The sequence below is a fragment of the Eublepharis macularius genome, chromosome 9 (assembly GCF_028583425.1).
Source record: "Eublepharis macularius isolate TG4126 chromosome 9, MPM_Emac_v1.0, whole genome shotgun sequence".
Lineage (NCBI taxonomy): Eukaryota > Metazoa > Chordata > Lepidosauria > Squamata > Eublepharidae > Eublepharis > Eublepharis macularius.
Window position 1 is genome coordinate 94885902 of NC_072798.1, and position 15094 is coordinate 94900995.

The following is a 15094-nucleotide window of genomic DNA, read 5'->3' on the forward strand; positions in this document are numbered from 1 at the left end:
GTCATTCATAAAGGGAAAAGTTTTGAAGGAAGTGGCGACAGGCCTACAATTCCCAACATGCTTTGCTGCCGCTTAGGTGATGGCGCAAGGGCCGTGGCCACGCTTCGGGCTCCCCCTATAGGGATCAACAAAGCGTCGTTATACTTAAGAGCCCTTCTGTCTTGGCGCTAAATAGGCAGGATCGTTTCACCACGGAGATGCCACGTGCTAGAGAGACGCCATGGAATACGACGGGCTTTGCATTTTGATAGCGGGCTTGGACCTTATGTCACTCTAGGCGATATCTGTCTCTATGGTTCTCCTTGTGTTTACCTTCTGGCGATGACGTATTCAGACTACGGGACAACGAGAGGGCCAGAAAATGAAAAGTAGCGTTTGCACGCGTTATTCACGACTTGGTCGAGAGGAAGAGGGAATGAGCCTGGTGTGGATGATGGAGCCACGTGATTTCGTAAGTTTCTGTGTAGGGTGAGAGGCTGACAGGCTCTTTCTTGGCTCTTTTCCCTCCAGTGCACCGATCTTGTGTCAATCTGCTGCTAAGGAGCAGAGCATTAGAGTGGCTAGAGAGTAGGAGGAGAACCGGGTTCTCAGCTATCAAGCTTGACCTTAGACCCGTTTCTCTCACTCACACAGACAAAGTCTTAACAAGTCACAGGGTTGTTGTGGGACCAAAATAAGGAGGTTTTATGGCATGGGGATCTGGGAGATCCAGGATTAAATCCAGCTCTGCCACACGGTGAATTTGAGCCACTCAGAGCCAAGCGACAAGTGATGCCTGGCACAGGTTGGACACTTGTCAGCTTCCCTCAAGTTTTGGGAAATGTAGGCACCTTGGTCTTGCAGCTTGGCTCTCCATTTAATTGAAGTTTACAGAGCGGCCGTTTATGGGAGGGAAAACATGCAGTTGAGAGGGGATTGCAGGCGTCGGGCTCTCGCTGGGCACCCCCCCTTCCCCTCCGCTTGAGGGAAGCTGACAAGTGTCCAACCTGTGACAGGCGTCACTTGTAACTTGGCTTTCATTCTCTCTCTCTCGCAGGGATGTTGTGAAGAAAAGATGGGAAAGGGAGAGCCACGCACTCTGCCCTGAGCCCCAAGGCCAGTGGGACAAAAACACTCTAGACAGCTAGGCAAATATCAGAGGGGGAGACTAAATAGTGATTGTTTTTGTCTATATATTGGTGGGGTGGGCAGCGGGGAGAGAGAGAGCAGGAACTCGTATTTGTGTGTGATTTGTTCCCTGGAGCTGTTCTGATAGCTGTACATTCTTCCTGTCCCGAGAATTGACAAGCATATCCCTTGGAAACCATTAAAACAGCCGAAAACACAGCACATCCCTTCCTGCCCTGCTGAAAATAACTTCAGCTGTCCAAATTCTGGCATGGAAATGCTCTGCCACCCACTGAAGTTCTTTGAAATGGATCCAGTTTGTAGGAAGGGGGGACTTTGCTATTAATCTGCCAGTTTTGATCACCCCACCCAACGTAGTGTCCAGTAGTAGGGGTAATCGAGACTTCTGGATGTGTGTGGATTGTATAACCTTATGTTTGGGGAAAGGCTTGGCTGGGGCAGGGTCCCCGTTGAGCTGGGATTATTTTGATATCACTGCCTGTGGTTTCTGCTGAGAGATGAAGTTTAGAACAGCATTAGAATCAACGGCTGAAATGAAGAAAGGCCAGAAAGGGGGTGGGGAGCAGACTTGTTGGTTTGCTGTTAATGTAATGATATTCCAAGCTGTTTTTTAAAAATTATAAATATGCAACAGGAATCTTGTGCTCTTTGAAATTAAAAAAAAATCCAGCATAGGCTTTTGTGACTCGAGTTTACTTCTTCAGATGCAGAGGAGTTAGCCGTGTTAGTCTGTAGTAAAATAGGTAAGTAGTAAAATAGGTAAGAGTCCAGTAGCACCTTTAAGACTAACCAACTTTACTGTAGCATAAGCTTTCGAGATCTGATGAAGAAAGCTGTGGTTCTCAAAAGCTTATGCTACAGTAAAGTTGGTTAGTCTTAAAGGTGCTACTGGACTCTACTATTTTGCCTCTTCAGACGCACAGCCTCATTATGCAGACATTTATGTGAGAGTATGGGGATGGGTGGGAAATAAACATTGGGGTCTAGGGCTGTGAAATTCAGAAAGTACAGGGTGAAATGTAAAATTCAAATCTAATCAAGAATGCCTATAATGGGAGTGCAACCACCTAAACTCAGTAAGAAATATCAAGATCTGGGGAAGGGACCTAGGAATCTCCACCCTTTACAGGTGTTACCTAATTTACTACAACTAGTGAAAGGTCTCTGTAATTTTCTGGATTAGAGTTCTATATAATTACAGTTCTGTAGATACTTCCAGAATACCTCATGATCCCATGACCCTACTGTTTATTTTTTCATACTTTCTAAAAAAAAGTTTGCATTATACAAGTTAAGACTGAAGTTTTAACTTGTATAATTCTTAACAAATAAGGGAATGTCTTATTTTACTAGTTTAAAGCTGGCCGTGAACCGAAATAAATAAATTAATACTAGAACGTTTGCATAGTGAGAATCCACTTATTGCAGCTGATAAGGGCCGTGTTACACTTTCCCCCCTCAACTTAAATTAATTTAGCAATGGTGCTGTTTTGTAGATTTGGCCTGATAATTTATACATGAATGATAAATCCGGACACACCCTACAATATCAGCTCAGAAATCCAGTCGACTTATTTCAGCCTGGAAATACCGTGAAAATATGTGCTCCTATGGTTAGATATTCAAAGTAAGTTCCATTTATTGGTTACATCGTATTTATTTTTCTACCTGCATTCACTTCTCTGGGGCAGCAATAAGAAAATTATTTCAGCCAAAGTAAATATTCTTAAATTGGCTGATAGCAGTTTGATTTACAAAAGCCTCTGAATACAGGCTATTTTGTAGAATTGCACAACATCTAACAGTTCACCACACACCCAATGGGTTTTGGGTATTGAGGGATTGTGCATTGTGAATGCCACTGTGTTTATTAGCTGGAATTGTTTTTAATTATTATGCTACCTTGTTTTATATGTTTGATGTGATCTGCTCTGAGCCTGTTTTATAGGGAGAGCGGAATAGAAGTGCAATTAAATAAATAAATGAAAGAAGGCTGATGCACAGACTCTTGTGTAAACTGGGTCTTACCAAGTATGTTATGTAGTTGCTGGCAGAGCATTTATAATACCAAATGTTAGGTAAAGATGTTCACTTAAGTCAGAGAATTGGGTCACCAAGATAAAACAGCATGGTAAATTTATTTTCCTCTTCTAAAGTATGGCAGCATCTAGTTTTACAGATGTGTGGAATGCTGGATGAGGACCTGTCTGTAGCTGCCCCTTCTTATAATGATAGTTGCTGACTAGAAGGGATAAAGGAACATCTGGGAAACCACATCAAAGTCTGATGGATGCCCAGCTCCTGCCTCCCATTGCCACCAGACTGGACTGCAACCGACTTACAGTGCAATCCTAAGCAGATCTAATAAGAACCCTGCAAAGTTAGCTTAATGATGCTCAGGGGTCATTTCGTAGAAAAAGAGCTGGAGGAACTCATTAGCACAACTCATTAGCATAACTCATTAGCATATGCCACGCCTCTTGCCATCACCGGAAGTGTGTCTTTAGTATAACTGATTTGCATATGCCACACCCCCTGACACCACATATTCTGGCTGTTTTGGACCCAATCCTGGCCATTCAGGGCTGAAATTGGGCCCAAAATGGCAAAAAGGGGCTGAAAATGGCTGAAAAGGGGCCCAAAATGGTCAGGATTGGGCCACTGATGAGCGGGAGAGTGATCCACCACCCGTCAGAGGCCCACTCCAGCCTATTTTGGCCCCAATCCAGGCCAAAACGGGCCCAAAATAGTCGAGAGTCAGATGGGCGGGGCCACCTGCCATGTGACCTCTTTGGGGAACTGCCAGAATGGCGTTCCTGAGCAGTCCCCCTTGAAATGAGCCCTGATGATGTTTGACTCCCAGAAAAATGGCTAACTGAAACTTATGTTCTTCAAGCATATTGGCTGGTGAATGGTTTGGGTAAATAATGGAGTTCTCCACAGAACGTGGTTTCATGAGGGCATTTTTTAATGAAAACAATTAAAAATCCAAAGTGGTTAATATTTTGTGGCAATCAAAGAAGGCATCTAAAAGCAAATTTTGTTAATCCGTAAATCTATTTTGTTAATATATTAAATCATCCTCCTGTTACTCTTAGTGTTCAGAATAAAGCTGCAAAAGCAGTGCTATTGATTTTATTTTTATCTCAAATTTTCAGACTGGCTTTCCGAACATTGGTCAGGAAATATAACTGTGATCTATGCTACACTCCAATGATAATAGCAGCTGATTTTGTCAGATCTGTGAAAGCGAGGCACAGTGAATTCACAACAAATCAAGGTAGTTTTCATTGTATTCTGTCAGGTTTTTAAGCTTATAAAATGCAGTTTGGAGGTCCTAGCTACACCTTGTTTTATTTATCTCTGGAGCAAATGTAAAAGGAGCAGATTTGTCAGAGGTCTGTGCCTGCTCCAGCATCACAGTGTGTGTGGGGGTGGGAGGAGCATCCCTAAGAGGGTGGGCAGGCAGGGATGTTTGGACCAAACTGGGCGTGACTTGCCAAGAACTTGACCCAGTGCCTAAGCTCCGAAACACTTCTGCCAATGTTGAGCGTCAGCATAGGAATTTTTCCCTATCTGGGTCTCAAAAAAATGTGCAAAATAAATGCAAAATACAGCTTAAAGAAATAAAGAAAAGTTTATCCAATATGATGTTCCAGCATCCTGGGCTGGTGCTGGTTTCTCTAGCTTAGCTGACTGAAGGCCAGGGGCAAGAAGCCACAAGCGCTGTTGCCCTTTGGTGCTTGCAAAAGGCTCATGTCTCTGGCCTCACCCAGACGTAAACAGCTGCAAACAGAGAAGGAACAGAAATGCAGGCCTCATTCAGAGAAAAGAAGGCAAGGAGACATCCCCCATTTTCCTCCCCGGTACTAGCCAGCAAAATGTCAAAGGAAAGCAACACAATCCAGATCTCTCTGTTGTGCTGTTTGTACTGCTAATGTAACTCTCTCTCTCCTTCAACCCAGTCTAAACTCCAGACATAGCTAGGACCACACACGCTAACTTCTGAGCAATAACCAGTAAGATGGTTGTATGGTCACATCCCACAACACACTTCGAGTCTGTGTTCCTTAGCTGTAGGCTGCTACATTGATGTGACGTCACAGGTCATATGAGCTATGTGCTTGTACCTGATAGATTCCTGCAGATTTCTGGACAGTGGCACCTTTCAGAAACATGTGGAATGGGAGTGTTCACTGCTGCACCTCTGGACGATTGTGCCCCCAGGTGTTTCTCCCTCCATCTTTATTTTGTTATTGCCTAGTGGTTAAGAGCTTGAGCTGTGAATGAGGACATCCCTGGCTCAAATCTTTCCATTCCTATGAACTCTCAAGGTGGCTTTAGGGAAGTCATTGTTTCTGAGTCTGAAGCCGTCCGCCTGCAATATGGGGGTAAGAATGGAAAAATAAGGTACAGGAAGTGCTTCAGAGTGTTCAGAATGCTCCGTCCAGTGCTAACCTGTATTGTTATTTATTACAAAGGCACTTGTTTCTACTCTGAAAAGGAAACTTAATTCTGGTTTGGAGTACTCGGTATGATAAAAGGCTGTTAGTGTGGCAAATTGTGTTTCTTCTAAGTAAACATTTTAAACCATGGAATCTTCTTTTGAGGAAATCATTAGGAGGAGGTTGAATTTTGGAGGGTTCATTTTGTTTTCTTTCATTATGAAATGCCCTCTGTTTTCTCAGGTGATCACCCTCTGGTTGTTCAGTTTGCTGCAAAAGAAGCTCAGGTCCTAGCAGACGCTGCCTGTATCGTCAGTCCTTTTGCAGACGGCATCGACATAAACTGTGGCTGTCCACAGAGGTAACATTTTATGGAATTGGATGGCATGTGAAAATAATCAGTACATCGTGCGTATCCTGCCTGTTCTTTAATATCAAGCAACGAGCGGTTGTTAAAGTACCTTTCCTGTAGCTCTATGGTAATTCAGTTCAAACTCACGGATACTAACTTGGAGCCTCTACAGGACGGGGCAGTTAAGATGATCCACCCCTAGAAGTTTATCTCAGATTTTCTGCTGTTTTGAGGACTGAACACCTGATCTGCTAATCAGCTGATTTGCTAATCAGCTGATTTGCCAATCAGCTGTGCCTTTGAAATAATCAGTTACATCAGAGATTAATATTATAAAAGATGGAGAAAAAATTCTCTCTAACCACTTTCCCCTACATTGTTTATCATTTTATAAGCCTCTTTCCTGCCCCCTTAGTTTCTTTTTTCTGAATCTCAAACAATTAGTCTTTCCAAACAATAAAGATGCTTCCACGTTCCTTGGTCTTTGAGCTCCGTGATATTGTTTTAGAGATTGGGGTGATCAAAATTGGCTTATTAGGAATGACCTTTATCAAACAAGATAGATGATGAATCTAACTTTCTAGGAAAAGTTGATGTTTTGTTTCCTGGCAAAAGAAATTCATTTAGAAGGTTAAAAGGAAAAATTAAATGTATGTTGTTTTCTTTCATTCAAGATGGGCCATGGCAGAGGGCTATGGCGCTTGCTTAATCAACAGACCAGAAGTGGTACAAGACATGGTGAAACAAGTAAGAAATCAAGTGGAAAATCCTATGTTTTCGATATCTGTAAAAATAAGGTAAATTTTGACACCACCTGCAACGGAAAAAAAAGTAACACTATATGTGAACTACTTAAAGCCCCAAATAATTTGAACTGAAAAACACTTCCTATAATATAAAACCTGAATCTGGTTTGTACACAATTTTTCCAAGAGACTTGTTAGAGCTGTAATGTTGCGAGTCATTGTGAGAAAGTAAGCTATGTTTTAAAGCTTGTGCATCTTATAGAAAGAAAGTTTAAGTCATGCTGCATCAGCACTCAGATGATTCCTGGGATTACAGTGAAGACATATTAAGTCCATCATGATTGCTTGTTAGTTCAATTGTAGGTGCGGGCTGGGGGCAGATTAGCCGTTAAGGCCCTCAGGAAAAGTCTTGGTGGACTGATAGCCTGGGGAGCTGCCACTGCAACTCCAAGTGAGAGTTACTAAGTGTACTATAAAATATAGATGAGACACAAATTACCTGGAAAGAAGCCCCGTTGAATGAAGTCAGACTTTATCATTTTTTTAATTGGCACTAGACTATCATTATATCGATATAGTGTTATAATCAGGGCTTTTTTCCACCTGGAACGCGGTGGAACGGAGTTCTGGAACCTCTTGAAAATGTTCACATGGCTGGTGGCCCCGCCCCCTGATCTCCAGACAGAGGGGAGTTTAGATTGCCCTCCGCGCCGCACGGCCCAGAGGGCAATCTAAACTCCCCTCCGTCTGGAGATCGGGGGCGGGGCCACCAGCCATGTGACCATTTTCTCCAAGGGCAACGCACTGAGTTCCACCACCTCTTTTCCCAGAAAAAAAGTCCTGGTTATAACAAATATGCGTACCAGGTTCTCCGAACTTCCAGCTTTCATTTTTTTTTAAAAAAAGTAAGTCTCTAGCTGCTTCCATTACAAGATATAAGAAGAAAGGCTGATCTTCGCAACAGAAGGGGCTGGAGACTTACTTTTTTTTGAAAAAATGCAAGCCGGGAATTCAGAGAACCCCATGAACATGGGCCCCATGGAATCCTTCCCACCTCCATTCTCCCCTCTTGACATCCCCGGGGCCAGAAGTAACAGTGGCTCCTTATCTGTCGTGGTCAAGCAATTGGGAGCCTCCTGTAGAAATGCACATTTCTTCTCACCACTCCCGAGGGGGTGGGTCTGAATCCTACCGCCCAACCAACTTAACCAAGGCTAAAAGGAACATCAGTGCTGAACTTACCAATCATTAGCGTAACCGGGATCTGATACCACACTTGAATGGGAGGGGAAATTTGTTCCCCTGAGTGTCGGGAGAGGGAGAAAAGAACATGTGGCCCTGTAGATGGCGCTTGTTCCTGTTAGCTAGTTTCTTTATCTCTTAACTGCAGTGTGGAGAGAAGCTGGCATTTCATCTACCTTTAGATCAGTGTTAGTATCTTTTGTCTGTGAGCAGCAGAGTAGGTTGCCACACAAATGGACTGAAATCAGTCTGGGGCCTGGGCATAACTAATGTTGTCTGGGTTACAATCAAAGTGTATAGTTCTCATCCCTGCAGGTGCCAGCCTGCACATCAGCAAACTTAACAGCAGCCCGTACATGGGCTTTCTCTGTGGTGGCCCCTGTCCTGTGGAACAGCCTGCCTGAGGAGATCAGGAGAGCCCCCACTCTCCTGGCTTTCCGCAAATGATGCAAAACCGAACTATTCAAAAAGGCTTTTTACTCAGATAGGAGGGTTGTATAGTAGGGAGGGGATCTCAGATGATCCACTAATGAGTTAGGAACCATAGACTTTCCCACTATGTTGTATTGAATTCCTGCTAATGCTATGTCTTTGTGAACTTGTATCTATTTACCCTATGGCATTGTTTATGGAAATGTTCTTGATATTGTCTGTACTAATCTCACACTGTGTAATCTGCCTTGATTCTTCATGAGAAAGGCGGATTATAAATGACATTAAACAAACAAACATTTGGTGGGTGATGGTAATAAATAAAAAGTTAACTTTCAAAACAAAAAATGTTCCAGTGAAAATATGGAATGTGTTGTGACAATATTGTTTTCCTGTTGCTTCCGTGGTTCTTAACTCTGCACCCATTTTTCATGCAATCCATGTAGTGCTTGCTGAATTATGTTTTTGTTGCTCTCGGAATGTTAGGATCCACAGTGACCTACAGAAAACTGTAGACCTCTGTCAAAAAGCTGAGGCAGCTGGAGTATCCTGGATTACAGTCCATGGGAGAACTGTAGACGAGAGGCACCAGCCACCACACTACGATGCAATTAAAACAATTAAACAAAGTGTGTCTGTACCAGTTGTGGCTAATGGTGACATCAAATCTTTAAAAGATGTGGAGAACATTCATCAGATAACAGGGACAGATGGTAAGTACAGGTTTCCGGCTCTCCCTTTCACCTGCTCCAAAATGAAAAAAAACCGCAAACTGTGTATGCATATCTTATCTCTAGCATTAAACTTCAGTTGCTCTTGAGAAATGAGGTTTGAAAGTACATGAGTTCTTCTGATAGTGGATCCCACTTAGTATCTGTAAATCGAGATCTCAGAAGCAAGCATTCACATGAAGAATAAATATGCAAACACACACCAAAAGCGCAGCAAATGAAGGGACCAAAACCGATTCTGAGCTTTTCATCTCTAGGATGGAGTAGTGAAGCTTAAATTATGTAAATACTCACTGTACCAGAGAACGGAGAGAGAAGGAGATCTTGCTTACCAGATTATGATCTTATTTTCTTTCCATTTGTGAAAGGATTGAAGGACTCTGCTAGAGTCCTTATTCGTAAGGTCAGAGTACAGTTGAAGGCAAAAGCTCTGTATTTTTATGCTACAGCACTTCATATTGGATGGGATATTGAAATTATTTATTTGTCCTGTCACTAAGGATTAATTGGCCAGAGCATGTACAGATGAAGCTGGAAGTTTAGGGTGCCTTATAAAAAAAAAGTTTCCAGCATGTTACAGATTTGAAATGTCAGTAGAAACAACCCCCGCCATTAAACAAGCCCTTCAGGCGCTCCATTTCCTCCCAAACTATTTTTTTTGTGGGGGTGGGGTCAACTCTCACTTCTAGTACTTTCCACCTTCCCTTTACTACTGTGCATTGTCTCCCTTTTCGGAATGTTTGATCTATGTCTTCAGTTTCCGGGTATCCCTTTAGTTAATGGTGGGACTAGTAGAATGCCACTGTCATATTAGACCTGCCACTTGCAAGGACTGGAAGTCTTTAACTACTGTCATGTGCATCATGTAGCATGGTGTGGATATGTATGAGGAAGCACTGACTAGGTATACACATGCTCAGTACCAGGGCTTTTTTTCAGGGGGAACGCAGTGGAACGGAGTTCTGGAACCTCTTGAAAATGGTCACATGGCTGGTGGCCCCGCCCCCTGATCTCCAGTCAGAGGGGAGTCGAGATTGCTGGCGTGGAGGGCAATCTCAACTCCCCTCTGTCTGGAGATCAGGGGGCAGGGCCACCAGCCATGTGACCATTTTCTCCGAGGGCAACCCACTGAGTTCCACTACCTCTTTTTCCGGAAAAAAGCCCTGCTCAGTACCTAATGATGGGTTTTCCCAATCTAGAAGTGACACTGTGTGTAGGAGGACATTTTTTAAAATAAAGGTAATAGAGTTGTAATTTTAATTGCCTGTGAAATTATAGGCAGTTTTAGTTTCGTTACCCTTTGTATTGCCATTGCTTATTGAATGTTTTATACTGTCTTTGAATATATTGAATGTATTATACTGCCTTTATTTCCTTGTTCTCTAAATCCAATTTATTAGATTATATACTTTTTAATCTCATTGTCCTTTAATTGTATAATCCACAATTGTTTATGGTATGTATTATTAGTGGTCTCTACTGCGTTGATTTTAAAATTCTATAGTTTGCCTTCAGTCTCAATGAGAAAGAAAGACAATAAGTGAAAGATAAAGCGGGCACAACATGAAGCTTTAAGTTGCATAAAATAAACCATGTGTTAATTTTTTAAATTATATTTATGTTTCTGTTGTATAGGTGTCATGGTTGCTAGGGGCCTCTTAGCCAATCCAGCCATGTTTGCAGGATATGAAGAAACGCCTCTAAAGTGCATTCAGGACTGGGTTAATATTGCCCTTGAACATGGGACTCCTTTTATGTGCTTTCATCACCATTTGATGTACATGATGGAAAGAATTACTTCCAAGCAAGAAAAGAAAATTTTTAATGTTTTATCAAGCACATCTGCTGTTGTAGACTATCTTAGAGATAACTATGGACTGCAGTAACAGTTTTATTTGTATGATAATTGCACTTTTGTTCTAGAAAGTGTTTGTAAGAACAAGTTTTTATGTAATATATATGAAATTAATGAAATCTCAAATTTTTCTACTCTGGATATCTTAAATATTTGTATTTAAAAAGTTCAACACATTCTTAATTGCATAGCTGTAACAAGACTCACATGTCAGAAATATCTAAGATTAGTATAAAATCAGTATAAGGTGTGGGTCACCAACTACTTTTCATATGCAGCCCCCATTCATTTCAACAGGGCATGGTTAAGACAGATTGGTACTTGTTAGCTGAGCAGAATCTTTTCTTAGACGACTTTCAGACTTTACACAGATAGAATCTGTGGGATTCTCTGGATCAGATACTTGAAGTTCATTTTTTAAAAAAAATGTTTTATACCATTTTAGTTAAAACTGTTTCCTTCTGCTCTGCCACATTAGGGAATTCTGTGTCCAGAGCTCCCTGTAATTTTTAAAAAACTAATCTTTCACACATGGAGGTCAGACTTGAGCTGGGACTAAAGGAAATTTTTAAAATAATTACATTAACAACTGTGGCTTTGCACTGGTAGCAACTTCTACCAATCATCTTTTTAAATCATGTGACACCTCATTGGGAACATGTGTGATTGATCAAAAATTTGAAACTGACATTTCATGTTCCTTTGTGAAGCATGCCTCTTAACATAAGACTAACAGTGCAGTCCTAAACAGAGTCATGCCAGTCTAAATCCACTGATTTCAATAAGCTTAGACTGGAATAATTCTTTTTAGGATTGCACTGTAAGTATTAAGGTCTTTGTACGTATCTTGGGACGCAGAAGCATCTCTTAGAAAAAACTATGTAAAAGACCCCAGCTAGTGCTTTATTGAATAATAAAAAGGTTTTAAAAAATACAATATTTTTAATAAAATTGGTTTTAGAAGTTGAAAATATATTTCCATTGAGTGTTCCAGAAAGCCATGGCATTAACTTTTTAACATAGCCAGAATGTATCTATTCTTTAAGAGATTTTTAAAAGTCTCTGAACTTAAACATAACCTTGATGTTATTCTTAATGTTTGTATCAAAGAATGCAAAAAATGAAAATGTTGACAGGTATAACTCCATTAAGTTTAGTGAAACTATGTTACTAAAGATGATTTAAATTGCTTCCTAAATGTTCTTATTATCATTAAATAAAATGCACTGAACATTTTAAACAGGAGACCTAGTTGTCGGTAAATAATTTTGAAAACTTGTTGACAATAAATCAAATACTCTGCCAGCTCGTTTTTGTACTAAATACTTCCCTGGACAGCATTGCTGTGAACACTTTCAGTTCTTCTCCCTTCTCACATTTAACGGAGTTAGATTTCTTCTATTTTAGGAAGTACTAAAGAGATCTTATTCTACTTGGCTGTGGAGCAGTGCTGCTTTTGGAAAGGAGCATGGCATACTGTATGTGCGTTTAGGGTTTTAACTAGCATTGAAAACATGTGCATTGTCCCTGTCCTTGTATATATCAAATGCCGTTGTTCTGCAGTGCTTGAATCCTTCATAGCTCCCAGATATCACCAGTCTCTTTCTCCTTACCACATGTTCCAAGCAAGAGTGGATTACAGTAACAGTTACTGAGAACTGGGAGGGAAATCAAATTTGGAGAGATTTTTCCAGGCAGATGCTGGCGAAGGAAAGTTTCCTGATTATATAAAGGTATGCAACCACAGTTCTGGATTAACCCCTATCGTCATTGCTACTGCAGTTCTGATTCAGTCGCTACAGCTGACCTGGATGCCTCTCGATTTGGTGATGAGCACAAAAAAAACACTGCAAGGAATGTCTTTGAACACACCCACATTTGTACCAGACTCGTAACATGTGGATTGCATGAACCCACACCTGCACTCATCAGTCATGTAGATGGATGTGGAACTTTTGTATGTGTGGGCTGTGGGAAGTATCCTGTCCTCAAAAGAAGGGCCACGCAGACGTTCATTAATAGAATCCTGACTGTCTGTAAACAACGACTACCAGAAAAAATTTAGGTAGCTAAAATGAGCTAAGGGATAAATAGTGATATTCAGTGCTTTTGAATATGCACCATTAGATTTTTTTTTCCAGCATAAAAACGGGGAACGCAATTTAGTAGATTTACAGTGCAATCCTAAGAAGAGTCACTCCAGTCTAAGCCCATTGAAATCAATGGGCTTAGACTGGAGTAACTCTTCTTGGGTTGCTCTGTTAGAAATAATGACTTGTACATAACGCCCAAGGGTGTGGTTTTCCTATCCAGGAGTGCTGTATGTGAATTATCATCCCTCAGTGACTGATTACTCCAAAAGAAGTCTTCCACAGAAAAAATAGTCACAACAAAAGTAACTTCTGTGAGAAACTGTTCAAATAATTGTATTTAACAATGTTCTCACCTCTTCTGCCAATAAACTTTTAATACACCATGCATATTGTTGTAAAGAAGTATCCGGCTAGTCAAATTCCAGAAGAGCTTACAATGAACGTTTGCAGTGAAATGGATACTTTGCGCACTTTCTGCAAAGTTGCTTTCAAATTGTTTTTCTTCTTTATTACATTTCTTCTTTATTACATTTCTATCCTCCCTACTGTCTTAGAGCCTCTGATGCAAGCACAGCGCCACTTCTGCCATCTACGCACAAGGAGATGGGTCCTATGAAATCCCGCCAACACAACTGTGAAAATCGCAGTTACGAGACATGCAGCGGTAGGAAGAGAGTTGTTTGAGCCCTGGGTCATCTACAGGCACATGACCAAAAGAAACAATCATTCATTGGATAGAGAACTAGGAAACTAAATAAATTCAAGGTACATAACTCAAGAAAGCCAATGAGGTATAGTGGGTAGCGTTTCAGATGAGGATCTGGGAGACTAGGGATCAGATCCTTACTCTCTTGCAAAAACTCATTGAGTGACCTTGGGACAATCACATACTCTCAGCCTATTTCACAGCGTTGTTGAGAAGACAAAATGGAGGAGAAAAGAATGATTTAAGACATTTTGAGTCCCTATTGGGATGAAAGGCAGGGTATAAATGGAATAAATTAAGAATTAGCTAACACAGACCTGCTTAAATGAACTTTAACTACCCAGTTGTACGTACATTTGAACATGTAGGTTCAAGAGAAAATGGCAGATTTTCTCAAAATCTTTTAAAGAATATTTATGGGTGGAGTGAGATAAACCATGGGATGATTAAAGGGAGGCAGTCTTGTGTTTCTAAAGGTATAATTAAGAATGGCACACATCCTGTCAGCAGAAACATGAGTGGGAAGGCATCCAGTCAACAAGACTGACAGCTTGACCTCCTTATAAAGGTATTATACAGATATCTGTCCTGGTCCACCTTTCAATACAAAAATCCATCTTCAATCCATGGTCTAATGCTCAAGAAACTTTGCCAAGGACTATTCCTGCATACGGACTGTTGCTGAATCCTCATCAAGTGGAGGAACAAGAGGGCTTCACTCCCATTTCATAGCAAGCAAGGAAAGCTTGGGGGGGACGTGTGTTTTGACCAGGAGGCGTCCCAGTTATAAGGGAGATGCTGAGGTTATTGTAAGAAGATAAATTTTGAATGTAAAATGTGACTACTACTCTGCCATACATGGCTTGTACCTTTAAGTAGCTTATAACATTTTGATGGTACTCAGTTGTAACTTTATCTGATGGGGTTGTTCAAAGTACTACTGAGACTATGTACATGAAACACTTAAGAGCAATCAAAAATTTACCGTTTGTTCTTATTATTTGCTAACTGTGCAACAGACAATACAGTAAAGGGGGGAAGTGTGCACCTCAAGACTGCGAATTTAATGTTTTTTTCTTGTATTAGTTAGTTAATTTGTTGCAATCCTCAATCAGCCGTAGGATACAAACAAGTCAACAAAACATAAAAAGTAATACATAAAGAATAATAAATGTATCGATTATTGTGAGGAGGGAATCTTGAGGTCTATGTTCGAATAATTATTGGCATTTGGGTCATGTTAAGATATTATTTAGTTAATTATAGACCACCTTTCTCACTGAGCCTCAAGGCTGATTACAAAATTAATAACAATGCGATAATATGAGGTTAACATTCAAAGTACAGCTGCCTACTACTATTGC

General features: G+C 40.9%; 1 protein-coding gene across 1 annotated transcript; it reads left to right on the top strand.

Annotated features, from left to right (window-relative positions):
* Positions 1-150: 150 nt before the first annotated feature.
* On the top strand, positions 151-12170 carry DUS4L (dihydrouridine synthase 4 like). Its single transcript, XM_054988501.1, has 7 exons — positions 151-451; positions 2625-2755; positions 4287-4408; positions 5817-5934; positions 6600-6722; positions 8832-9058; positions 10712-12170. The coding sequence occupies exons 1-7, from the start codon at positions 362-364 to the stop codon at positions 10960-10962; spliced, it is 1062 nt and encodes a 353-aa protein (XP_054844476.1). The 5' UTR covers positions 151-361; the 3' UTR covers positions 10963-12170.
* The last annotated feature ends 2924 nt before the right edge of the window (positions 12171-15094 follow it).

Bases quoted from the DNA above. Each gene is read 5' to 3' on its own strand.
- DUS4L (XM_054988501.1), top strand. From the start codon at position 362: ATGAAAAGTAGCGTTTGCACGCGTTATTCACGACTTGGTCGAGAGGAA. The intron at 452-2,624 runs GTAAGTTTCTGT...GCTGTTTTGTAG, and splicing joins TGATGGAGCCACGTGATTTC to ATTTGGCCTGATAATTTATA. The intron at 4,409-5,816 runs GTAGTTTTCATT...CTGTTTTCTCAG, and splicing joins TGAATTCACAACAAATCAAG to GTGATCACCCTCTGGTTGTT.